This window comes from Engystomops pustulosus, chromosome 9 (assembly GCF_040894005.1).
Source record: "Engystomops pustulosus chromosome 9, aEngPut4.maternal, whole genome shotgun sequence".
In the NCBI taxonomy this organism is placed as follows: domain Eukaryota; kingdom Metazoa; phylum Chordata; class Amphibia; order Anura; family Leptodactylidae; genus Engystomops; species Engystomops pustulosus.
In genome coordinates, this window is record NC_092419.1 from 6056281 (window position 1) to 6083802 (window position 27522).

At 44.9% G+C, this 27522-nt stretch overlaps 2 protein-coding genes and 1 long non-coding RNA gene across 7 annotated transcripts in view; 1 reads left to right on the plus strand and 2 right to left on the minus strand.

Moving 5' to 3' along the window:
- The window catches only part of LOC140076741 (estrogen-related receptor gamma-like), a 28471-nt gene extending 22501 nt beyond the window's left edge, over window positions 1-5970 (plus strand). For all 4 annotated transcript variants that reach the window (XM_072123405.1, XM_072123403.1, XM_072123406.1 and 1 more), the window contains exons 4-7: window positions 79-198; window positions 290-451; window positions 1718-1987; window positions 5432-5970. In XM_072123405.1, the coding sequence (XP_071979506.1) occupies window positions 79-198; window positions 290-451; window positions 1718-1987; window positions 5432-5676 (797 nt within the window). In that variant the 3' untranslated portion in view covers window positions 5677-5970. The remainder of the gene's footprint in view (window positions 1-78; window positions 199-289; window positions 452-1717; window positions 1988-5431) is intronic.
- A 157-nt stretch (window positions 5971-6127) lies between these two features.
- Window positions 6128-10886, minus strand: LOC140076809 (uncharacterized). Its single transcript, XR_011849658.1, has 3 exons — window positions 10286-10886; window positions 7841-7899; window positions 6128-6285 (listed from the first exon to the last, which is right to left on the minus strand). It is a non-coding gene; the product is annotated as an uncharacterized lncRNA (long non-coding RNA).
- Window positions 10887-15112: 4226 nt separating this feature from the next.
- SHKBP1 (SH3KBP1 binding protein 1) lies at window positions 15113-27472 on the minus strand. 2 transcript variants are annotated; one of them, XM_072123095.1, is made up of 18 exons: window positions 27301-27472; window positions 25722-25775; window positions 24061-24106; window positions 23688-23761; window positions 23548-23606; window positions 23376-23456; window positions 22020-22190; window positions 21845-21935; window positions 21558-21748; window positions 20840-20955; window positions 20549-20636; window positions 20276-20392; window positions 19942-20112; window positions 19018-19173; window positions 18769-18865; window positions 17990-18174; window positions 17713-17845; window positions 15113-16400 (listed from the first exon to the last, which is right to left on the minus strand). In XM_072123095.1, the coding sequence occupies exons 1-18, from the start codon at window positions 27357-27359 to the stop codon at window positions 15851-15853; spliced, it is 2439 nt and encodes an 812-aa protein (XP_071979196.1). In that variant the 5' UTR covers window positions 27360-27472; the 3' UTR covers window positions 15113-15850. The 2 variants fall into 2 exon arrangements, with proteins under 2 accessions (XP_071979196.1, XP_071979195.1); XM_072123094.1 differs by having other exon boundaries at window positions 17713-17848; window positions 27301-27471.
- Window positions 27473-27522: the final 50 nt, after the last annotated feature.

Sequence of the window (27522 nt, forward strand, 5' to 3'; positions counted from 1 at the left end):
AGATTTACAAAAAAAAATTTTTTAAGGGGCAATGTCTTTTAATATATCACCTATAACTCACAGTTCTGTCTCTTGTAGGCGTGAGGTTGGATCGAGTGCGAGGTGGAAGACAAAAATACAGACGTCCGGTGGAGGTTGAGACCCCAGACCCCTGCTCCTACCTCGCCGCTCACCATTCATTCCAAGGAAAGAGGACAAGTAGGTTTTGGGGGAATATTTTGAGCCTGTTACAGATACAATGGGACATGGATATGATATAGTCACTGCTTAATTCTCTCCTGCTTTACAGCAAACAAAGTAGTGTCTCATTTGGTGTTGGTGGAGCCCGGGGAGGTATTTGCCAGTCCGGATCTTGACCTGCAAGATAGTGACCTGCGCACCCTGACCACCCTGTGCGAGCTCATCAACCGGGAGCTGCTGGTCACCATCGGCTGGGCTAAACATGTCCCAGGTAGGTCCTGACATTACCTACACCTGCCTACGTGGGTGATACCATGTTCTCTCCGTGTTTGTCTGGGTTTCCTCTGGTTCCTCCGGTTTCCTCCCACACTCCACAACATACTGTTAGGTTGTTTAGATTGTGAGCCCCATGGCTGCAAACACTGTGCAGCGCTGCGTAATCTGTAGGAGCTATTTAAATAAAGAATTATTATTATTATACCATACTGTAAGAGGAAGCACAAATTCAGAGCTCAGGGGGTGCATACTGTAAGTAGTAGGAGCACCAAGGACACTGAACAATGGAGGGTCAATAGGCTCCTGTGACATAGGAAGACACCAGTATCATACATACATATATATATATATACATGCAAAAGGGAGCAGGGAAGGTAAATTTCCTCTGCGGAATGTATCTTGGATACATATTACTTATTCTTATAAAGAAATTCCATCATATAATAATATAGGGGGAATCTAAGTAGGAGGATCACTGAAAAATGTGAAGTTCAAGGGCCCCATTATCCTATAAATTAAAGATCGTTCAGTTTTGAAAGTAAAAACCATGGAATGTGACTATAATAATTTTCCCAGTTGGATCCCGAATGTTTCCCTTGAAAAACATCTGATAACCAAAACATTTTGTATCCGCCTCCGACTCCCCCCCCCCTTCCCCCAAGTTGGGTTTTGAGCTATCAACCCCCGGCATCTATTGAGTGGCTGCAAGAAGGACACAGATTATCATCTCCAAATTAATAGTATTCAGGGTCCCTTCTCCGATTGTGCCACAGCCGAGCCCCCCCCCCCCCTCTCCTCCTCCGGTGATAGGAATCTCCGATATTTCCCAATTAAATGGAGCACTCAATATATAAAGAAACAATTGTATTGCCATAGTGCGAAAGAGACAGGTAATGGAGGCTGACACCACAAAGAGGAGCTAATTGAAAGGAGCGGGAGCGCGTGACAGGGCAGGAGGTTCACGCTGATATTCGGGGAAAATAAAACGCAGCCAGATTGCAGTGAAGGTTACAGAGGGGGGGGGGGAACTGCTGCCCATCACTCATCTAAACCTACAGATCGTATCCTACATCATCATCATCATCCAATCCCAAATTGTGGTCACAGATAGATGGAATATTCTGACTCTCACGCTGGGAGTTGTAGTAGTAACACCCGGTTGTACCCAGAATGTCCTCATATACCGTGCCCCCCCATAGCCCCCCGTCTATTACCTCATTCTACAGCAGGACACAATGTAACTCTTCCCGTTCCGTCTTAGGCTTCTCCGTCCTCTCCTTGGTGGATCAGATGGCGCTTCTCCAGAGCGCGTGGATGGAAGTCCTCGTCCTGGGCATCGTCTATCGCTCGTTACAGATGAATGACGAGCTGGCGCTGGCAGAGAACTTCTTGTTGGGCAGAGATCAGAGCCGCAGCTCGGGGCTCCTCAATCTCCATTCTGTTTTGCTTCAGCTCGTCAGGAAATACAGAAAGACGAAGCTGGACAAGGAGGAATTTGTCACCTTGAAGGCCATGGCTCTGGCTAACTCAGGTAGATATCACCTGGAGACAGGACCAGTGTCGGACTGGCCCACCAGAGCATCAGAGAATCCTCCGGTGGGCCCCAGGTTCTTATACTTTGTAATGGGCCCCAAAGATCTTTTGTTGGAATTGAATGGAGTTATCATTGGATATTATGATCTATTTCATGTAGAACGATTCCGATATTATAAATTATTAGATAGTTTTGATGATACATCCTACATGATATGCTTTTTATGGTATTTTATGGTTGAAGGGTGGGCCCCCAACAAATGCCAGTCCGAAACTGGACAGGACTATAGTATAATTACTATCAGAGATAGGTGGACCTGATATTTCCATTCTGGTTTGGATTTGGCCCGCGCAACCAGGACATATAGCCAGCCAATCATAGCTATGGCTGGGATCTTGGGCCTTCAATTTGCCGAATCGGCTTTTCAGCCATCAAATTCGACAATATGTCCCAGTCACATGGGGCAAACCCCCGAAACATTGGGTCCACTTATCTCTAATTACTATAAATTTCTATATCTAGTAGCACCAGTGTGGTTCTGGTTTCACCATTCTGTGCTATGTCTTAAAGGATGTCCCCAAATTTTGCCCCCACTGAACCACTAGTCGCCTCAGGCCGAGTATAAAATGTCCTTTCTAGAATTCACTCTCTTATGTGAAATCTACCTGGTTTACCTATAAACAACATCATCCAAACCCTTGTGATAATGAGCAGAAGCGAGTCATATTTGCCTGAGATGAGTCAAGTTTAGAGGCTGCATGGGCAGGTCACTTCAGTCCTCACTATCTTCGCTTCTATAGCACCTAGAACCATACAAGGTGTCATAGTTAAAATAAGAATCACATCTTTCACATGACTGATCTAGAGATACAGTTAAAAATTGGATTTTTATCTGCAGCTCACATTTCTGACTAGGTCCTAGCCTGCATTAACCTCATTAGCATAATTGTAAAAGATGATTTTAGAAGAAAGAAGGCCATAGATAAATAGACTTACATTGGTTACTAAGTATCTGAACCTAATCATCAGTGTTATAAATGGTCTCGGATCACTGCTTAAAGGGGTTGTCTACCCAAAATAACCACTACAAGCTCTTCGCTCTTTGGTTTGTATCTGATACATGGAGACTCCATAAAAGGCAAAATATATTATATGTGAAAAATTGCAGGTATCACCCGTCTCTTAGGTTAAAAACCATCTCCTATCAGCCCAGGGACGCATTTGGGACAGACGTTGATGCAAAACAATTGGCCAATTTCGACCCAATTTCAATCATGATGGAGGTTATCAGCCTCGTTCATTATGACTTCCCCTACAATCGGCCCCCGATCTGTGAGGCCGGAGTCACGGGATGATCCCACTGACAGCTGTCACCGGCTCTTACAAATAGACAGCGCTGCGTTATCGATGGCCGCCTCTTGGCCGATCAATAATGTCCCAAGGCGTTTTGTGTGTGGGGATGGATCGGAACAAAGGAGGGCAGGGGGGGGAGCAGGGGGGGGGGCTCGCTCCTCGCAGACTAAGCAAATGCTTTGAAGCCCGGAGCGATCCATGCAGTAAATGGATTTGCTTAATTTGGATTTGTGTCAGTTGCTTTATTTGGCTACAAACACTTTTTCTGTAACTTTGGATTTCGGTTTGTAGTCGTAACGATCTGAGCGGGATACAGGATGGATTGTGTCAGGCCTAAGTGCTCTGCTATATTAACCCTATCCTTACATAGTGCTACACTTCATCACTCGTTCCTCAGGGCCGGATAATATGGGGGGGGGACGCACGGGGCGCGTGCCCTGGGGCCCCCACCACTTTTCCCTAAAAGGGGCCCCCACCAAATGTGGTCACATGACCGTTATGGTCGTTATTGCTGGGGAGTAGTATATAGCGATTGCTGTTCCCCGTCTGGACTACATTCAATGGGAGCCCCCACCATCCTTTGTGCCCTGGGCCCCCACCGACCTTAATCCGGCTCTGTCATTCCCTATCCTATTATATTTTGCAATACTTTAGCAAAACGACGCACTCTGTAGTATCACTGTTATTCACGGGCTGAGCCCTCTCTATACATGGCGGGTGTCTGCTGTATTACCCTGCAAACACTTGGCGCTAGAGATCAGTCCTTGTGGTAATAAACATGTAAGTGCCGCGGTGAAATGGCATCTACCCCGCCATATCCAAACGTCTCCTGCATACAAATGTCTGAATCGGCACTTTTTCGCATTTAAAATTTTTCTAACAAAAAAGTGATCCAAAAAGGTCACATAGTCCCCAAAGTGCTAACAATGAAAACGGCAGCTCGTCCCACAAAATACAACACCGTACACAGCGATACGAAAAGGTTATTGGCGTCAGAATATGCCGACACATCAAATGTATTCATTTACTCAAAAGATTTACATTTTTATAAAACATAATTGAATATTCCCTTATATTAAAAAAGGTAAAAATTGGGGTTCCTTGCGCTGGGTAGCGGCCGGTGGCCCCTTGTGCAGATTGTCTCGTGCTGCAGGAGTGATTACTACATGTACAACCACAAGACTGATCATCTCATAATTAAATAATCCATCAGTCATATTGATCAGTGAATTCCTAATGAGCTGCTCTTTCCATCCGCTGCCCCCCCCCACCCCCCACTTATTACGAGAAAAGTGGGTGTAAAAGATTAAGTAACAAATAATGAGAAGGTAATAGGAAAGGAAATGCGGGAGGGGGGGGGGGGATGTAAATGTAATTTATCTTACGACTCTGGGGCTCATCAGGATTGATCATCAGATCGCTGGCTGAATGTTGTCAGTTTCCTCCCGACATACCGATAAATCCATTTTCTCACATTCTGTGGGTGTGGAGAGACACACGTGGTAGAAGCCGCACGGCAGATCCCAATTTGTTGTAATACGGTCCAGGAGATCGGTCGATCGCTCTGATTTCGCTTATGGAAATCCCAGGGAAAGTTATGGTTGGCCACACATTTGTGTAGGGGGATTTTACTAAGAGAAGAATCAACCCAATCTATTCAGTACCAGAACCAGCATAGAATCAGAGGATTCTCCACCGTACCCAGGGTATAACCCAATAATAGACGACCCAATTTGAAGGTTATTAGGTCCATTCCAGAATCTGTGGTCCATTACGTGATATTGACACCACCACCGTCAACTTTCTACTCTTATCCTGCTAATTTCCTTATTTTCAGTAGATTTACACCAAATACGACTTCTAAGAGTTCTACGAAGACATTTCTGGTTCTGTATGCTAATATTACTCATTGGGCCAACCAAAAAGTAACCTGTGGACCCGAAACCTTAGCAGTGACCCATTCGTTGTTCTAGTTCATACTCGCGTAGACCTCTACAATGTAGCAATACCGATCGGCAGTGTTATCCTTTAAATAAAGTTATTTTTGGTTTGATTCGGTTGAACAAATCTTTCTTCCCTCTTGCGCAGATTCCAGCAGCATCGAGAACGTGGAGTCCGTTCTGAACCTTCAAGATCGTCTGCACGAGGCCCTACAGGACTACGAGAGGGAACATCACGCCGAGGATCCCCACCGCTCCGGCAAACTTCTCATGACTCTACCGCTACTCCGTCAAACAGCGAATGAAGCCGTCCGCACCTTCTGTCAGATCCGGTTGGAGGGCAGGATCCCTATGCACAAACTTTTCTTAGAAATGCTGGAGGCCAAGATGTGACTTTTCAGGAAACGTGGACACCACACAACAGCTTCTGAAGAACATGAAAGACTCCGTGTCTGCAAAGGTGGACTTTAGACTAAGTTTAGTCACAGATTTCATGGCCGGGAGACATATTGGTTGGTGCTACACAAGATCACAGTCCATCACTGTAGACCAGATACTCATCTGGACCATAGATGGAAGATGTCTTAGATACGACCACCATCCAGAAGGACAGCAGATCACACTGTACACTCATTTTCTTGCATTTCCATGAGGTCTAGCATATAATAGCACTGTCCGGTTCCAGGTCCGGTAATCCCCTTCTCTTGAATGATGGGTTTTGGGTTGGGCCACCAGAATATACAGGTCCGGTAAGCCCCTTCTCTTGAATGATGGGTTTCGGGTTGGACCACCAGAATATACAGGTCCGGTAAGCCCCTTCTCTTGAATGATGGGTTTCGGGTTGGGCCACCAGAATATACAGGTCCGGTAATCTCCTTCTCTTGGATCATGGGTTTTGGGTTGTGACACCAGAATATACAGCTGTACATACTTGTGCTTTGTTGTCTTGTTAGGTCTCCATTTGTTGTCCATATTCATTGTCTGCGTCCAATATTGCAGTTTCTATAATATATTGAAAGAAGTTATTTCTTGTAAAAGATTCATCAATTCTATAGAAAAGGAGTAAAATAATAATGGAAAATTGGAGGAGAAAAAAAAGCATCTTGGCTGGAACGGATAAAAAAAGTATCCCGCAGTATATAGCCTGCACCCAGTATACAGCCAGCCCCCAGCATACAGCCAGCCCCCAGTATACAGCCGGCCCCCAGTATACAGCCGGCCCCCCAGTATACAGCCGGCCCCCCAGTATACAGCCGGCCCCCCAGTATACAGCCGGCCCCCCAGTATACAGCCGGCCCCCCAGTATACAGCCGGCCCCCCAGTATACAGCCGGCCCCCCAGTATACAGCCGGCCCCCAGTATACAGCCAGCCCCCCAGTATACAGCCAGCCCCCCAGTATACAGCCAGCCCCCCAGTATACAGCCAGCCCCCCAGTATACAGCCTGCCCCCAGCATACAGCCTGCCCCCAGTATACAGCCAGCCCCCCAGTATACAGCCTGCCCCCAGTATACAGCCTGCCCCCAGCATACAGCCTGCCCCCAGTATACAGCCTGCCCCCAGTATACAGCCAGCCCCCCAGTATACAGCCTGCCCCCAGCATACAGCCTGCCCCCAGCATACAGCCTGCCCCCAGCATACAGCCTGCCTCCAGTATACAGCAACAAGAAAATACAATTTGTCTTGCAGATAAAAATCCCTCATAAAGCTCTGTAAAAAAAAAAAGAAAAAAAAAGGAGCGGAGTGAAAAAACGGGAACACAAGGAAACGAACAAACTTGGTCTTGAAGGGGATAAAGTAAAAGGGTTTGTAAAAAAAACATAGAAAGAATCTGCCATATTTCAGTTTGTGGTACAGGGACCTTTGGGGGCCCCCATTGCCTTGTACTAGAGGAGCGAGTGATTTACCGAATGTTACATTTCTTACCATTAGATTCTGATAATAAATTCCCGGACCGCCCCTTTTTCCGTCATTTTCTAAAGGAAAATGGGAACAGAGAAGAAGCAGAAAAGCAAAGAAAGAGTTAAGCATCAGCTTGAAAACTGATAGAAAATCAAAGGCCCCAAATTAGGATGATGTGTTTGTTAATTAGTAGAGATCGTTAGTGCCTGGCGTTAATCATTACCGGAGCTGGCGAGCGCTGGATACACTGCAGGTGCATAATAACAGCGCCATCCCCATTCCAGGGGCGCGCTGGCGGGGCGGGAGTTAATGAAGTAATCGGGAAGAAGCTGAAACCTCTGCAGAACATATAGAGGGGCTCTGATACCTGGTGAACTACAACTCCCAGCATCCTGTGATTGATAGTAGTGGGCAATGTTTATTCTTGCGGATTGGCCATTAATGGGGGTACAGCAGAGACCCCTGCACCATCAGCAGAACAAGGGGAAGCAGAAAGCTCCATGGACTGTTAAGTGGCCAAACAGGGGAACTGCAGCTTGTTCTGATTCACTTTAATGGAGGCAAAACTATAGAAGCCGCACACATAGGAGCAAGGGCCCTGACCGCAAGAGCTTACACTCTATGAGACACTAAGTAACAGTTAGGAGGATACTCACCAGATCCCAAAGAACCGCAGGACGAGAAATACCAGAATCTCTTCATTCTCCTAGAGAATCTGCAACATTAAAGGTTGTGATGAGAAAATGAAATAATTCAGCTTACAAAATATAAACCGGATGAAATTATTTCTGCCTCAACCAAATCAGCAATTATACAAGTGAATTTACCCAAATAATGAAGTGCTGGGCTCTAAAACCACCACAATTATAATATAATAGTTCTAAGCTGCCCCCTAGTGGACATCTAGTAAGTTACAACTTGTAATAATCCTCAAAAGGTCATTATAAATGCAACATAAAGCGCGTTCCATGGAGATTATCTACAAGAAGGGGTAAGAAATGTGACATTTACTGCATGATGCCACCAAACTGTACCATGAAAGAAACAATAACTAGAAGGTGTTACACGGCGTCACAATATTCTCATAGAGGTTTATTAGGTCAATCGCTAATAGATGATGTCACAGCTTATATCCACCCCCTCCCTGTACAATGACCTCTATATAGATTACACTGACCCATCATTACATCACTACTGACAATAGATGATGTCACAGCTTATCTCCTCCCCCTCCCTGTACAATGACCTCTATATAGATAACACTGACCCATCATTACACCACTAATGACAATAGATGATGTCACAGCTTATCTCCTCCCCCTCCCTGTACAATGACCTCTATATAGATAACACTGACCCATCATTACATCACTACTGACAATAGATGATGTCACAGCTTATCTCCTCCTCCTCCCTGTACAATGACCTCTATATAGATAACACTGACCCATCATTACATCACTACTGACAATAGATGATGTCACAGCTTATCTCTTCCCCCTCCCTGTACAATGACCTCTATATAGATAACTCTGACCCATCATTACATCACTACTGACAATAGATGATGTCACAGCTTATCTCCTCCCCCTCCCTGTACAATGACCTCTATATAGATAACACTGACCCATCATTACATCACTACTGACAATAGATGATGTCACAGCTTATCTCCTCCCCCTCCCTGTACAATGACCTCTATATAGATAACACTGACACATCATTACATCACTACTGACAATAGATGATGTCACAGCTTATCTCCTTCCCCTCCCTGTACAATGACCTCTATATAGATAACACTGACCCATCATTACATCACTACTGACAATAGATGATGTCACAGCTTATCTCCTCCCCCTCCCTGTACAATGTCCTCTATATAGATAACACTGACCCATCATTACATCACTACTGACAATAGATGATGTCACAGCTTACCTCCTCCCCCTCCCTGTACAATGACCTCTATATAGATAACACTGACCCATCATTAAATCACTACTGACAATAGATGATGTCACAGCTTATCTCCTCCTCCTCCCTGTACAATGACCTCTATATAGATAACACTGACCCATCATTACATCACTACGGACAATAGATGATGTCACAGCTTATCTACTCCCCCTCCCTGTACAATAACCTCTATATAGATAACACTGACCCATCATTAAATCACTACTGACAATAGATGATGTCACAGCTTATCTCCTCCCCCTCTCTGTACAATGTCCTCTATATAGATAACACTGACCCATCATTACACCACTACTGACTATAGATGATGTCACAGCTTATCTCCTCCCCCTCCCTGTACAATGACCTCTATATAGATAACACTGACCCATCATTACATCACTACTGACAATAGATGATGTCACAGCTTATCTCCTCCCCCTTCCTGTACAATGACCTCTATATAGATAACACTGAACCATCATTACATCACTACTGACAATAGATGATGTCACAGCTTATCTCCTCCCCCTTCCTGTACAATGACCTCTATATAGATAACACTGAACCATCATTACATCACTACTGACAATAGATGATGTCACAGCTTATCTCCTCCCCCTCCCTGTACATTGATCCTTATAGTAAATCTGTATGTATATAGCGTCACAGATCTTAGGGGACATATACAATCAAAATATGACATTACAGAGCGATAACATTGTCACATGGCCTCTGCTCTCAAGAGCTTACAATCTATAAGCGCTCTTTATAATAAATTTTAAAAAAAGAGATACATTTTGATCTATTGTTATTTTAGGAAGTGCATAAGATTCATTGGCTACACATTCCCTATAAGAGCCGGCCATCCTCCTTGCTGTCCCCTTTATGATACTATTTTGCTGATCTGTCTCTTAGCTCTGGGTGTCCTCTGGGCTGTGCCCTCTGTGCCACGGTGCCAGGATCAGGCCTATGGGCAGGACTGGAATCCCCCCTCTAATCCTATTGACAAACAAAATGCAATCAGCCCCCGAACATCTGGAAAGATTTACCAAATGAAAGTCTCTCTCAGCCTCCGATTACACGGGGACGGGCATATGTGCGTGGAGTGAGAGCGATAGCAGGGACACACAATCACTTACAGGGGATTGATGTCCCTTCCCTGTACCCGGCAGATGATCTGTGAGCGGCGTCAGGGCAGGACACCACGATGGATTTTTCACTGGTGGATGAGCAGGTAGGTAGCAAATCATCATAGATCACGTCTGGGTGATAGATCTGTCAGCAAGAAAGAGGAATATTCTGCCGAAATGAGATTTCCTTAAAATCCAGAATAATATAGAGGGGCGATTATGAGACGTAAGTGCTCAAAATTGCCTGCAGCGCCCCCCATTGAGGAAATGAGGCATCACACAGTGCTCCTTGACCTAAATTATATCTGTGTAATGTATAGATGAGACTATTCCTCCACATTAAAGGGGAATCTTAAAATGTATTCCTAATACTAAAGGTGTTGTGCCTTGACAGACACCAATTGCTTAAATTGGCACCAGGTTTGACCCCACTAAACCACTAGGTCCCTCATGTAGGATATGAAATGTCTCCTCCAACGTCAGGCAAATATGACCCATCTCAACCCATTTTCACATGAGATGAGTCAAGTTTAGTGGTTGTAGGAAGATGTCACTTGAGAGCACCCCGTCTTCGGTTCTATAATACCCAAGAACATGATTTTTGGATCATATTTCAGATAACATGAGGCTTATTGCTTTAATGCTAGTACCAGAAATACAGGCAGCTAAAGACATTGGGGCTCATTTACTTACCCGGTCCAATCGCGATCCAGCGGCGCGTTCTCCGACGAGGATTCGGGTCTGCCGGGATTCACTAAGGTCCATGTGCCGGATATCCACCAGGTGTCGCTGCTGCGCCGAGGTCCGCCGGAGTTCACCTTCTTCGTCCCGGTGCATGTAAGTGCCGATCTTGTGACACAAATTCTGTTTTAAATTCTGCGGTTTTTCCGAATCTGTCGGGTTGTCCGACGCCCATGTACCCCCCCCCCCCCTTCCTCCCCCCCAGATTTGTTGTGTGAAAGCCAGCGCCGATGTGCCAAAATCCGATAGCATGCGCCAAAATATCGGGGTAATTCAGCGCAAATCTGAAATCGTCGGGAAACCCAACAAAAGTTTGTGATTCGGTCCCTTAGTAAATGAGCCCCATTGTTGGAAATGCAAGTTACAGTTAAAGTTCCGAGATCCAGCTCCTACCTATTTTTTGTCTGCCTGTATGTCCAGTTTTGTAGCTCACAGAGCCTTATGCCTCTTTAAAGACTCATCTTTAATATGACACCAGGAGCAGGTTTCTAGGTGCTATAGAAGAGTAGATAGGGGCTTCTGAAGTGACACTACCCCCTGCAACTACTAAAATTCACTCATCTCATGTGAAAATGAGGCGAGAAGAGTCATATTTGCCTGACCTTTGGGGTAAACAGGTGAGAATTCACATAAAGGAGGGAATTCTAGAAAGGACGTTACCTGAGGAGGCTGCCGGTTTAGTGGTGAAAGTTTCCCTTTAAGGGGTTAATGCCATTTTACCTTGTGGTGTACCCAGAAAAACTTTTCCCTTTGTGCAGGACCCTTTATTCTTCTCTATTCTGTCACTTGTCACATAGAGTCTTATCCTTGTTCTCCCTCGAAAGTCGGAAATCCCGGAGGAAACATAAAACTGGGACATGTTGTATTTAAGAAAGTTATTTTGTCACTTTTTGGTGCCATTGAATGTAGTAATATCCTGGGGTACAACGTATCGGGTGAAGAGGCAATAGTCGCTCCCTGTCTGTGTCCTGAGTTTGGGTGCAGTGTTTTTTGGGGGAAAGTGCAAAGTTTGCATTTGAATAGCGATTCCCAACTTACTGGCGGATTGTCCCTCCACAGATTTCGGCCATGAGTGGGCTCTTCCTATACGCCTCTTACAACGGGGATCTGTCTCTTCAGACGTCACTGTCCACTCTCAGCACTGGACCATTGCACAGGACAGACCCGGCAGATAGAGGGCGCCCCACCAGCGACACCATCTGGATGTGGATCGCCATCCTGGCCACGGTCGGGAATATCATGGTCCTGGGAGTGGTGTGCGCCTGCACCTTCTGACGAACACGCTCTGTAATAGACAAGTCGTACATGTTATCCATAGGGGGCAGTAGTATTATTACAGCACTGGGGCAGTAGTGATACTTACTTTGCCCGGTCAACAACATAAAAGAGATCAATTGCTAAAATCTACTAGTGGCAGTTGTCATATCCAATCCCCTGCTCTAAAGGTATTAGTGCTCAGCAGGTGGAGCCACTGAGCGTGCATGTGCACAACAGAGAGTAGCTGGTAGACCCCCTACCCTGCAGCAGGTGTGGAAATATAACCTTATGGTGGCAACCGATCAACACAAGACTGGGAGGAGGGGGATGCAGCTGCAGGTTATCACTTAGAGAATGCTAGAAAGAGGAAAAAACCCATCAATACAGAGGATGGCACCTAAGGTGATATCTCAAGAACAAAGGAATTAAAAACCAGAGACCCCATTTTGCTCACCTGGTTCTTGTGTGTCAAACCCGAACGGGGTGTGTGACCCCTGCAGCTGTTCTTGGCTCACAATCCAAATCCCACAAATGGAGGAAGTGAGGGGCGTTCATTAACAGTATATAATATATATATAGATATACACACACACATACACATTATACATATACAGGCGGTCCCCTACTTAAGAACACTCGACTTACAGACGACCCCTAGTTACAAACAGACCTCTGGATGTTGGTAATTTCCTGTACTTTAGTCCTAGGCTACAATAATCAGCTGTAACAGTTATCACAGGCGTCTACAATGAAGCTTTAGTGTTACTCCTGGTTCTTATGTCAATCCAACATTTTTAAAATCCAATTCTCACAGGGACCAAAAAAGTTCTGGCTCGGATTACAATGATAAAATATACAGTTCCGACTTACATACAAATTCAACTTAAGAACAAACCTACAGGCCCTATCTTGTATGTAACCCGGGGACTGCCTGCATATACTGATGACTTTATAGTAAGGAAAATACTAATATACTATATGATAATATTCATTGTTTATATGTATTTTTAGTAAATTCGACACTTACTAAACTAAAAAGGGCCAAGCACATTACAAGCCAGTAACGTTCAGTCTGGTAATGAATGAGCCAAACAATGAACCAACAGAAGAAAAACACAACAATGAAAACTTCCCAATTTACTAAAGATGACAAAGATGAAGAAGAAGGGGAAGGACACGAGTCTTATTTTATTATTATTTTATTATTATTATTAAGAATAATATAGAAAAAAGTCAGACATAAAATACAAAAAAAGGCATAAAAAATAAAATATTTTAATAAAAAATAATGGCACTGAGTCTTGTTAATGCGGTTTATTGTCCTAAATAAGAATGGATTGAGGTTGTAATTACATTATAACGGATATTATTATATCTCTGGCTGTGACTCTGATGACTCCAAGACCGAAGGAGTCACAGCGCCGGAGTCACAGCGCCCCATCCAAAGGGCAGATTCCTGGGAAATCTACCAGCAAAATCCATCATAAAGCAGGGACACTTACTGATAGATACAAGCTGTGAATCTGCAGCACGGAGGGGCCATGGTAACACCCTGCAGAGCCCTTATGGCTCATTAATTGTTGAAATTAGAAGGAAGGATGAATAACAAATACCGGAAGATTTCCACAGTCCCGGCGCCTGAATCTATGATTAAGTGTCCCTGGATTATTAGGCTGGATTTCCTTTAAAGATTGTTGTTCCCGTCTCCCATTTTCCAAGTTTTTTCCAAGACCTGGAGGAAAAAACCTTCTTTCTATAATAAAGAAGGGGACATAGACCCTCACATGTGGTCCGAAACGCTCATACAGACATCTAACACCAACATAGTAAGTCCATGGTCGCACATCCAGAGAGTCTACATCAGAGTAACAGCACTTACATATAAAACACATTAGACACAAACATTTGTAACACTTTCATGTCCCTTTAAGAGGTTCTCCTGCACTGCCCCTGCCCCGGACCACCAGCCAAACACATCCATTCTCCACGGCTTCCAACAATCCTATAGCCATAAGCAGGAGTTACAGAAACAGTGCAATACAGAGGATAGCATCAATTGAGGGGGAACTGGCAATGAAGATGGGGGGGGGGGGGTTGTTACAAACTGGGCAAAAGTTTCCGAAAAAGTTACATTATCCAAAAACTGTAATGCTGAGAATAGGTTCAAGCATAACCACAGTCCTCCCCACCTCTTCCTGAATGGATCCCCAAAATCAGTGCAGGAAGATAAATGTGGGACGAAACCTCCGATTTTGGAGAGACCGGCCGACCATCTAATGTACGTGCACACAGCTATATTTCAATAGCCCCTACATATATGCTGTCCAGACAAGGGGTGTGCGTTCTTACCAGCAACTGCATCCCTCATGTTTCATATTGCAATTTGGACCCACATATCGAATGCTTCCCTAAAAAGAAATACTGCACAATCCCTAAATACACAGAAAGAGAGTGAAACGTCAAGGAATGAAGCGTTCCTGCCCATTTTTAAAGGGGATAAGTCCATTAAATACTGTATTGTCCCTGGAGATCTGGAAAATCATACCTGTGTGTGTGGCGTTAATAGCAGCAGGACTATGAAAAATACATTTGTATTCCAGGATTGTAGCTGGACTTCATGTACTGGGGAAGCCTCATCACACTGTTGTGTTCTTAGATCTCTGTACTGAGCTGCTTGACTTTCCCAGAATGTCAGAGCAGAGGGGAGTGGCTGTGGTGCAATTCAATGCAGAGTGCCAAGAGCACAGCAGTGTGAGGGAGTGCCCAAGTGCACTAGTGACAGCTACAATCCTGTACTTTATAAATTAGATTTTTTCAGTCCTGCTGCTACTTGCACTACACACAAAAACTATTTATTATACAGATCTCCAGGACTGCTATGGTCCATGGTCAAAACTGCTGACAAATTCCCTTTAATTTTTTAGTGATAGTGGCACGACCCAGAGAACATGAATAAATACAGTCATGGCGGTTACAATAAAACATAGAAATCTGCAGCAGTGGTTTGAGTAAGACAAGCCCCACAGAAAGGTACAATAATTCCCTGTAGGTGCTGATCATTTATGACGCCTGATAAGACACATGATACAAGGCGCTGGTACGATGCCCGCAGCGTGAATGCTACCCGGGAAAGGCACCAGTGAGTATTGCCGCTTTCTAGTAAGGCACAAATCAATATCCAAAGGTTTAGGATGAGACGTGATTCCTGCTTCTTCTACAAAATACAAAATAATGGCAAAACAAGTGACATCAAAAGAAGAAAAGTGTTCATAAAAAAACATGGATCCGTAATAAATAGGAAGATACGTTGAAAAGGCAACAGATTTCCAGCTTATAAAAAAAGAAAGAGAGCGTCCACCTGCTATAAATAAAGTTGTACAAGTTAGAAAAACATGGCTGGTCCTTCCCAAGAATAGCGCCACCCCCTGTCCACATATGGAACAGCAGCTGAGCCCAATTCACTGCAATGGAGCCAATCTGCATGGAGAGATGGGAGAGAAGGACGACCATGTTTCTCCAGCCCTGGACAACCCCTTTAATACAAGGTTCCCGCTCTCTTTCATTGCTTCTCGTGGGTTAAAAGGAAGTCTCATTGAGTCTGGGCTTTGGAGGGGGTTTCGGGGGAGAGGGTGAAGGTGTAGGAATATCAAATACTGCTGCGGAGGACTGAGGAGATGGTGACGGTGCGATGCACAGAGGTGGCGGCTGCTGCGGGGCCGGTGAAGCCGGTCGTCTCGCAGATGATGTGCTCCGGGAAGGTTTGGGTCTGCAGGAGGTCACATCAATGCTGGATCGCCGGGAATCAGACTGATGGGACTCCGTGTAACGGGCGAGCTCCTGACAGCGCTCCACAAAGTTGCCGCTGATATGTGGAGATGGCGGGGTAGAGCCTGGGGCATCGATTCTCAGCTGGTTATTCGGAGGTTTACCGGGTCTCGTATTGGAACGTGGCAGCGTGTCCGACTTGTTCAACGAACTGAAGCTTCCCGATATGTGCGGCTGTAGATTACACAGAGAGGCCCAAGCCTCGGACGGCCGAGGAGCTAAAGCCGGAGGACGATGCGAAGACGACACCATGAGCCGGGAGAATCGATCACGTGTGCCGTCACTTAGCTGGGACTGTAAACTGCAAGAAAGAAATGAAACGGATCAAGGGCCAATAATGACAGCAGAGAAAAGTCACATTTTGTCTGAAAGGAGTCTCCAGGGGAGGGTCATTTAGATGCCCCTATTTTCAGTTCTATAGCACCTGGAAACATGTGCCTGGTGTCATATTAAAAGATAGGAATCTCAACTTTCAGGCTGCTTCAGGTTTGCGTTTCTGTTAGCTACAGGACTGGAGATAAATGGAGTTGCACAAATATGTGGGAACCAAACCTTTGACTGCAGTTCACATTGCCAATGATGCCATTTGTATCTTAAAGGACATCTACTATCAGATTTACGCATGGTAGATGTCCCAAAACTTACTTGCTCATCCCGTCTGTCAGAGCATGATATCGCTTTGCCTTGTTCTGAAAGACTTTATAAAGATATTCCAAATAAGCTGGAGAGGCTCAGGGCTACGTCACCGGAGCACGTCTTGGCTCCACATCCAGCTACTATATGCATGCTCCCTCCACGTCCATGGCCCTGACCAACGATCATGACGTTAAAAGATCGGTGGTCGGGGTCAGGTGCCATGAACGCGGAGGGGAGCGTGCATATAATAGCAGGAGGGAACCCGAAAGACACTCGGACAACGCGTCCTCGAGAGTCTCTGGCTTATTTGAATATCTTTACAAGACTTTTTCAGAAGAAGGACAATGTCCCAGGACTTCATAAAAGCGAGATCATCCCCTGACAGCCGGGACAAGCAAGAAAGTCTGGGACATCTACCATATGTAAATCTGATGGTAGATGTCCTTTAATGACTTGACCCTTTTTTTTTATTAACCATGTACAGAACTGTATGAGGACCGCTCCCTGCCCCCAGTGACCTCATGATGATGATGATGACGGAGGCACAAATGCTTTGCAGGCATTTAAATGCCACCAGCAGCTTTGTTGGCAAACACCCACCCTATATAGAAAGTGTTCACCCCATGAGCCCTCTCCGTACATCCCTCTCAACATTGAACCATAAAAGCATGGCTTGTGTCAGGAAGGGGTCGACTGCCTGTACCTCCAGTTCTGTAGGTCACAGGAACACAAGCCTTATGTGACCTCAAAGATGAGATTCTAATCTCTAATATGACACCAGTTTCTAGGTACTGAAGAAATGGCCACGTCTGAAGTGATGCTCCATCTGCAGTCTCTTAAGTTTACTCCTCTGGGACAAAATATGACTCCTCTCTGCTCATACTCACACATCTTTGGGGAGATTTAGGAGAGTGCTAGAACATTTCATACCCCACCTTTAGGGTAGTCCCTTCAGCTTGTTCCATCTCAATACATACCTGGATATTGATGCCCGGGGGTTCACAGCATGGGAGAAGGATGTGGCGGGGCTCATTTCAGGAGTACGAGTCAGGGCCAGGTCACACTGTTCCAGCTGTTCCAGCAGCTCCTCCTGAGTGAGACCACCCAGCTCTGCTGTAAGAAAGAACGTAATTGGAATAAAGGGTTAATACGACCTAAACTGCAGGAGGATGTAATAAGTAAGGACACTGGTTTATAACCAGAAGCCTAAATTATGTAATACAACAAGCAAGAGCCTAGTCAAGAACCTCGTACCTTTACTTTCTCCCTTACTGGCCACCTCCATAGCTGTGGTAAGGTCCCACATTTGGAGGCAACCACTGGCATGTCCAGTGAAGAGGTAGCGCCTTGGACGGGAGCCTATGCGACTAGACCCCTCACACTCATGAACAGTGAAAGATGTAATGGGGGAACCGTCTACAGAACGCACCTCACAGATCCTGAGGGGGAAAGAAAAATCAATATACAGTCCATACACATCTACAAATAACCTTTAAAGAACCCCTACCACTTGATTTGATGCATTATGAAGCAAACATACCTTGGGAATGCTGTAGCTACACTGATGAAGGATCATATCTTGGTTAATCCCTGAGCTGCATGGTTTTGCTGATAAAACAATTATACCATTCAGGACCTTGGGAAAGCTGGCTTACACATTGTACGAGCTTGAAATTACAAATGGAGGATAGTTAAGTATGACTAATCAACCTGAGCTGGATCACTCGTACACAGCAGCTGGGGGATGGTGCAGCAATCGATTATTCTGCCTTCAGACACAAGCAATGGATTACATCATCCTCTCCTGCAGTCACCTGCTAAACAAGCGCTGAAGCAGCCATAGAAGGGGCAGAGCTTCATTATCATAATGTTATATCTGTTTTATCGGCAAAACGACTCAGTACAGGGATTAGCCAAGATATGATCCTGCATCAGTGTAGCTACAGCATTCTCAGGGTATGTTTGCTTCAGACTGTATCAAATCACATGGCAGGTTTACTTTAAGGTTTGATAACTATCCAGAGATTTCTAACCTCTTTCCAGTGGAAGACAGACGGACATAGACAATGTTAGAATCAGGAACAACACGCTGAATGAAAACCTGCTGATCATCACGTTCTCCAAATGGACCTGAAAGGGAAAAACAGAGCTGATCGATGGATAATACAGATATCAATGTAATTCCATGACTATTAAGGGTGTGATACTCAAACATATCCAGCTGCAGCCTTACAGCTAATACGCCCTGATGCAAGAATCCACTACTACAGTGAGATCCTTACCTATATCATTCCCTGCACTGCAGCCGGCATGGCCATCGATATCTTCTAGAGAAAGAATCTTGAACGATGCCAAAGGAGTGGATCCAGGCTGGGTGGATATCATACCACGGAAGCGAGTGACCGTCCACGTCCGCACGTGATTATTATCTGCACAAACTGAGCGAGAGAAATAAGTAATAAAGATCCTGCAAATCTGAGCCAGAAGTAATGTGTGTCCAATCCTTTTAGATTCGTTAATGTAAATATTTGTACTCTAGTGTTCCGAATAATCTTAAATTTAATGGGTTTTAAAGATTTGGGGACTGTTTTTGGAAAGAATATAAAAGAAAATTCACATCATAAATACTCAACTTTTCTGAATTATGTAGAAAGTAGTATCAAGATTGGAAAACCCTGCCCATACTGAAGCACATTAAAGAACATCTACCATCAAAATTTCTGATGGTAAATGCCCAAACTTACTTGGCTGATACATTTTCTAATAGCAGGAACAGATTTTCTAATTTCCAGGAACTGCATAATAGCATAAAATATGCTAATGAGTTGGAAGCACTCCGGTCTATGTCACTGGAGCGCCTCTCGTCTCTGAAGACTAATTCAATTTGCATGCCCCCAATATCTGAAGTTGAGCCTGGTCCCACTTATCCGGAGACAGTCAATGACATCATCAAGCTCAACTTCAGTGGGGGCGTGCATATTATATTAGTGTTCAGAGCTAAGAGGTGCAGCAAAGATGTAGGTCGGAGTGCCTCCGGATCATTAGCATATTTTTACATATTCTTTTCAGCCTGCAGTTCCTGGAGATTAGAAAACCTGCTCCTGATACTATAAAATGCATCGGCCGAGGAAGTTTGGGCATTTACCATCAGAAATTCTGATGATAGATGCCCTTTAAAACGAAAAATAAGTAATAATAAGACTTACCTGATATGAGATGTCGCTCTGACAGCATGATTTTAGTGACTGGGCTACGGTGGACTGTGAAGGTCTGGAAAAGCTGAGGTCCAGACCCAACAGTCTCTGGGTGCTGAACTATAACTCTGACAACTCCAGAACTTGTGCCGTATGCGATCTCAATCCAATTACCGCTGTCACCTGCATAGGAAGGAAACGTGGATATGAAGTGTGCATATGAAGCGTGCATATGAAGTGTGCATATGAAGCGTGCATATGAAGCGTGCATATGAAGCGTGCATATGAAGCGTGCATATGAAGCGTGCATATGAAAGGCTTAGATGACTATATTGAAGTCGCTTACTTGTCTTGGGGGTTAGGTAGACACTGAGGGCAGTGATGGCGTCCTCGGAGGGATCCCGGAAAAGCTCCGTAACAAGAAGATCATTGTCCTTCATACGCAAAGGAAACTTCTGGACATCTGTAGAAAGACACAAAATATCATGTGAAATAATCAAATTATGAAAAAGTGGAATAACCAATATTAGACTAGAAATATACAGGCACTTACAAATATAAGACTGGGTCTGATTTCCCAAGACCCCAGACAATCTCCCTGCATTTTATAGACATTTACCTACATAGTAGATGGACCCATTGTTACACCCAAGCAGAAGGAAGGATCCAGCGGTGTCATAGCTGTTTATAGGTACAACATCCTGGATCTGGTAAAAATAAATAAATTAGTTATTAACTTTGATGGGGGGAAAAAAATAAAAATAAAAATGAGACAAGTAGTTTCCTAGGCAGAAGAGAATTTGGTCAATGTTAGAATTGACAGATGTAATTCAGCTACTGACATAACCAATCAAAGCAATGCATGCATTATAACCATAAACCATTATGATGGAGTTTGTAGAGACCTCACCTGCCAGTGTTTGGTCACAGCATTCCACACGCCGATCTTTCCTGTGTGACTTGTGGCTATCAGCTGATTTCCCACAAAGAACAAAGCTTCCACTGGAACCCCGAGACTAAACACCCCTGAATTATAGATATAATAAAAGCATTTAATTAGCATTGTCCCACAGGGTTACTGTTTACTTATCTTGTTCCAGCCGCTCCCCAGTATTTCCGGGCCTGCACCTGTCTAGAAGTTCCACGGGGGTCACAGGTTACCTATTCCAATAAGTGGCCTCCTTGGAGTAAGGAACAACAGAGTGATGTCCCTGGAACACGAAAGTGAAATCCTGTAGTCCAAGGAGGCCATGCATTGGATGAAGCAGGTCTTCTGACCCCACGGAACTTAGCTCATGGCTGCAGCATTTCCAGCATTCCGCAAGCATAAGAAACAAGCAACAATCGTCTTATTTCTGATGTTTACACTGCTGCAATACTGGCGGAAGAGATCAACCATTACATTGGAAAGGTAGATCTCCACAGCAGCAGCCACGGCAGTCACTATTTTGCTGCGGATGACAAATCTGTAGTGGAAAGGCGTTACCAATGCAAGTTTCTACAGCAATGTGTGTATGGGATTGTCATCGATTGTCACACACTAACACTGCTACTGTATCACATTGCGGATAACGTGTGCAGTCTCCACATGACCCGTATGATTGTGCATTATCTGCTCTGGTTCTCACCTACTTCACTTCCTGAGCCGTCACCATTGATCGCCCACATGATAATCTCACTGCAGGAAGAGACCGCAAGCATTTTATCATTGTCCCCCAAGGACCCTCCAATCGTCTTGGCATTAAGAGCGACCCGCTCAATCACCCAGTCCAGGCAAGGGCTAGAGAAGATCAGCTGCCACCCCGACGTCTCTTTCATTCTAGAAAAAATGAGGGAAAAAGAAAGAAAAAATCTTAGCTAAGCTACAATGTATGTAAGATAACCACATCATGTGTATACAGACACAAAATATTACCTGTAACAGACTATGAACTGAGCAAACGCCACCGCAATCCAGTTATGATGCCCGCATACGATCCGGACCATCCCAGGGTCACCCGACAGCCCTGAAACCAACCAGTGAACAGATGCATAAAGCTTCACATCTTCAAGATGAACGTCTATTATAGAAGGTTCAATACATAACAAACCTCCATTTCCATAACTCCTCTCTTCTAAAAGGCGTCCAAGAATTCCTGCACCCCCCAAATTAGGGGGCATAGTGTTACTTCTCCGCACAGGTGCCCGCTCATTCCCTGCACTTCTAGAGCTGACCTGCAGCCCCGACACACTGTGACGATTCCTCCTCTTGGCCGGGAAGACTGAAACACAAAATGTCTTTTTAGAGGAATTCAAGTTTGGAAACAATGTGATTGGTCGGATCTGGCGGCTGTAACTGACTCTGATAACAATACGCTGGACAATGTCACGGCCATGAGAGGCATGCGCGCCCATCCAGTCTATTATCCCCTTAGCAATCTGACCCTTTTTTGATTTTTTCGGTTTCCTTTTTCAGTCCCCTCATTCAAAATCCATAACTTTATTCTTCACGCTACAGAGCAATATGAGGGTTTGTTATCTGTAGGACAAATTGTACTTCCCAGTGTCAGTATTTAATATTCCATGCAATGTACTGCAGTGGGTTTCGAATACAAGCGGTTCCCTACTTAAGAACACCTGACTTACATACGACCCCTAGTTACAAACGGTCCTCTAGATATTTACTGTACTTTAGCCCCAGGCTACAATGATCAGCTGTAACAGTTATCACAGGCATCTGCAATGAAGTTTTGTTATTCCTGGTTCTTATGACAACCCAAAATTTTTAAAATCCAATTGTCACAGAGACCAAAAAGAAAATTTTGTCTGTGGTTACAATTATAAAATATAAGTTCTGACTTACATACAAATTTAACTTGAGAACAAGTCTACAGAATCTTGTACGTAACCCGGGGACTGCCTGTATACGGTTTTTGCCATACAGTCCACAGAACCTTCCTTTTATTCTTTGGGTTAGAACGATGCCAAATTTATATAGGTCTTTTTAAAAAATTTTTAATTTGGACAAAACATTTTTGGAGGCCAATAACTTTTTCATTCTTCACGTACAGACTTGTGCAATGTGTAATTTTTTGCAGGACAAAATGACATTGCTACCATTTTTGGGACTGTACAATGTTTGGATCACTTTTTTTTTTCAAATAAGACATGTACTTAGTAAGGGAATCCAGAACTGACCGCTGTCTGCTTTTCATAGAGCGACCACTTCAAGCATCATAGTGATATATGATGCAAGGAGCCCCTACTCCTAAAGAAGGGAATCCTTGTATCATAAATAACGCTGTACATAGTCTACTGTACACTACTCTGTACTGCGGTCGGTCTGTGATATACAGTCAGCCCACAGTCCGGTATTCACAGACTGAGCACCGCTGCGTCTCTCTGATCTCATTTCCTGCCTTAGATTGAGCTAAATAGAAGAACCCTAAGGGATTCCAGCCATGTACCTGGAGGTGGGAGGTAGCCATTGAATAGTACACTCCCGCAGGAGGAGCGCTCCAACTCTTCACACAGCTGTAGGCGTCTCACTTGGGAGGGGAAAAAAAAAAACATTGTACAGAATTAGGTAAAATACTTAAAAAAATACAACATATGAAAATAAGGAAAGCAAAGCGTTACCTAGCGGGGTGATGCCGTAAAACTCAGCTTCGTGTAGCAGGAGGGGGCTGTTTACACCTCTGGAAATAAGAAAATGTACTTTATCAGAAAATGCACAACCATAAAAGGGGGATCTATACGTCCCCCCCCTATAGACCGACCTGGTATCCAGCTCTTTGGTACGCAAGAAGTTTAGTATTGGAGCAAACACTGTCGGGTCTCGGTCGATAAAGATCTGGAACATAAAACGATGGCAGGAAGTTAAATCAAACAGATACAAATTATCTCCACTGTGTGTCATCTTCTGGGGGATCGCTGTGATTTTGGCTGCGTGATACTAGATCTGTGATTGGACACAGGAGGGATGTGCAGTCTACTAGCAGCTTCGCAGCGTCCAGCATGGGATAGCCGAAGGTACTGAACATAGCCGGGCGCGAGAGCACCGAAATTTTGGTTAGTAGCAAAAAGTATGCGACTGTCAAGTTCAGAAAAATCGGAATATTCATGTTATACAGAATCACCGCTGATACTCACCGCCCCAGTTTCATCCTTTAAGGAGGAGATGCGGCCACTTAGAAGGCTAAAAAGAAGTAAAGAAATAAATAGTAAAAATATTTCTATACTTATAACAGAAAAGTTCCAAATTGAATGTGAACAAACGGATGGGTGCTTTATTAGCTTTATAAACCTGTCATCAGATTTTACCCCATTAAATTACCAGCCTCCTCAGGTAGCATGTGAAATCTCATGTTTACCTACAAAAAAAAAAAAAAAATCCTCCAAAATCAAGTGAAAGTTAGCAGAGAAGAGTCATATTTTACCAGAGAGGAGTCAAGTTAAGAGGCTGCAGAGGGAGGGTCATTACAGACTCCCCTAGCCTCCATACTGACAGTTAAAGGTGGAGATTTAAGGGCATCTACCACCAGAATGAAGGACTGTATGCAAATGTGCCTGAGGGGCTCCAGGCTCCAAAGGTGTTAATGGAGCCTGGAGCCCCTCAGGCTCATTTGCTTACAGTCTTTCATTCTGGTGGTAGATGTCCTTTAATTATGGCTTCTCTGCCAGTTTTCTGGTGGCAAAGCACAGGAATCTTCCCCTCCCCTCCAGTTTTTGGGCTTCTCCCGCACACCACTTTGTTGGAACTTAGAAAACCGAAGACATTAGCAGAAAACTCTGCCAAATCAGACCTAGTCTATGGGTCAGAACTGGCTGTGCCCATATTCACTAAGAGGTTGTAGCCTCTGGGAATTTTAAGATTCCAAATGCCAGTTTTAATGAATCCCCCTATAAGTGGAAATCTGAGCTGCCGACGTCCTGATCACAGAACCACAAGCCTGAAGTGACCTGATATTCCCATGTGCTACAGAACTGAAGATAAGGATATCTGATGAGACATTCTCCTAGCAGCCTCTAAACTTGACTCATCTATGGCAAAATATGACTCTTCTCTGCTCTCTTCTCTTACAGCGAAACCGACTAAATTTCACATAAAAGAGGCAATGCTAGAATGGACATTTCATACTTTACCTGGGGGTGGTAGTTTAATGGGGTAAAATCTGGTGGCAAGTTCCCTTTAACCTTTTAAAAATAAAATGCATGGGGGGGGGTAGGTATAATTGTATTTGTGTTTTGAAAATCTCATTTAAAATTATCTGATTTAAAAAACAAACAAACAAATGAAATGAAAAGTAATTGTAAAAAAAAAGTCTCATATACCCAAAAAGTGCCCCCAAAATGTTTCCATGCTTTGTGTAGTGGTGGGGCATGAAGCTAAAGGGGTTTTCCCACGAAACAGACCTAACTTGCTGATCGTTGGGGGTCTCAGGTATGAGTTAGATCAAGAGAACCGTGGGCCCGGGGAATCCGATGTACCCCCACCGCTACCCATGCCGAGCGGAGCAGCCGGTCATGCACGGCCGGGCAGCGCCATTCATCTCTGTGGAGCTGTTGGAGATTGCCGAGCGCCGTTCTCGTGATCTGTGGATGAGGCCAAACTTGTTTTGTGGGAAAACCCATGTGTTTGGCTCCTTGCTCCGCGATCGGCTCCGTGTACGGTTCCTCGCTCGGCTCGGTCAGGTGTCAGTCCCAGAGTATAACACCCTGGGTAATGCTGAAGTCCTGACATGTACAGGGCAGCAGGAGGCGGCAGCTTCATCCACGGGAGCCACTAGACTAATATAGAGACCTGTACATACCTGGAGAAGAAGGAGTCCGTGACCCACGTCAGGGTCTGCCGGGAAGTGCTGAACCTGGGAATGAGAACAACAGTTACTTATTTATGTGAATCATAATGGTCAGAGATACAAAGTAAACTTTGTACTGATGAAACTTTTTCACGGGAATGACCTTGTATCAAGAAGCTAAAAAAACTGAATGCAAACCCACAACAATAACCACAAATAGCCACACAAATAGCCACATCAATAACCACAAATAGCCACATCAATAGCCACATCAATAACGGAGATCCACACACAGGACGTGCAGCGCATGGATTTACACACATTGGTTTCTGCTACATGTAGTCTCTCCTGTACAATAGTTCACGCGCCGTCTATAAGGCGAGGAACGTTTACGAGTAGGAGTCTTCATACCTGGTTGGAGGCTTTTACACTACACGAATATATACAGGATGGTTTACTGCAACTTCCTGAGACAATCGTCTCCGCCTAAAAATAATCATGGAAAAACTCTGGAACAACAATAGAGGGAACGCGGCCAGCGCGTCTGGTTGTGTCAGCAGTTACAGGATCTCCAGCGATCATTACTAGAGACAGAGCTGCCATATACATTGCATCTACTAATCGCCCGAGGGAGACGTGGGGCCCCATTCCCTTAGACCGTGTTCACACACGGCGTTTGAATTTTATTGAGAAACCTGACGATCTACTACTGATCTTGTATGCGTTTCGATAAACGGATGCGATCGGGAACAGACGTGTTTTGCTCGTAGATCTAAATGCATCCGTGTCCGGGAGAAGCTCCTCTCTCCGCTTGGAATGCGTTTCGCAATGCACGGTGTGAACGCAGACTCCTAATTAGAGTAGATACTTATCCAGCTCTGCTACATTCTTCCTGGATGAGCACAGTGCAGGACTATTTCATAGCTGGGATAATTCCTCTGAGCCGGGATCAGAGCTCAGGTTTATCATTGGCGAGAGACAAGGTCCCTTCTAGTGTATTCAGTACGTAAAATACGGATCTGGCGTCGTCCTGTTATGTACAGCCCCGATGCTGGGACCCGAGGCAGCGGTCAGGCTGGATCCTGACATGTGGGCCCCCACAGTCATCTGGGGGATCGGCTGCAGATTTTGTGCCACATTTTGCGCCACAGAGATCAGCGCCATATAGTGCATCCCTGGATGAATGGTGGGTTGGGGGGGTTTCGGTGATCGGACCCCCAGGAATGACAAGAGGGACAAATATCCCGGCTTGCACCCTGGGCTCCCACCATCGTCACGTGATCAGCAAGATCGCTATTGATTGGCTGGGTTGTGATATCATCTCCAGGACGCAGATACGGATGCACGGGGGAGTAATAATCATAATCACAGATGTAAATCATATATATATATCTATCACTAGGGTGATCCGAAACATATCGAAAAATACAGCCAGTACAAGTCACATAGTAAGAGGCAGCTGTGACTAGTGGGGGTGCAACACTTCCATGGACAGTGAAAAACCGCACCATGTGAACAGTGCCAGCCGCAGGGCACGCACCCCCGGCATCACCCCATTATATAGTCACCGCTCCATGCATTGGGTACTCACCTCTTCCCCCCTACATTGAGGTGTATGACATCCCCGCTGCGGCCTCCTGCCGCCGCCATGCCGCACTCTCTGGCCGCCCCCCCTCACACAGCCGCCGCCATACTTCCGGCAACACCGGACAGCTCCGGCACACAGAACCCGCCGCGCTCATTGGCTGCGGCCGCTGTCAGTCACAGCCGCCGCCATACTTCCGGCAACACCGGACAGCTCCCGCACGCAGAG

What these genes read in the sequence shown, in the direction of transcription:
- SHKBP1 (XM_072123094.1), bottom strand. Translation starts at nt 27,359, where the DNA reads ATGGCGGCGGCAGGAGGCCGCAGCGGGGATGTCATACACCTCAATGTA. An exon ending in ACCAAAGAGCTGGATACCAG is followed by an intron (nt 23,607 to 23,687) that starts GTCGGTCTATAG and finishes TCTTATTTCCAG; the next exon opens with AGGTGTAAACAGCCCCCTCC. An exon ending in CAGTGCAGGGAATGATATAG is followed by an intron (nt 18,866 to 19,017) that starts GTAAGGATCTCA and finishes TTTCCCTTTCAG; the next exon opens with GTCCATTTGGAGAACGTGAT.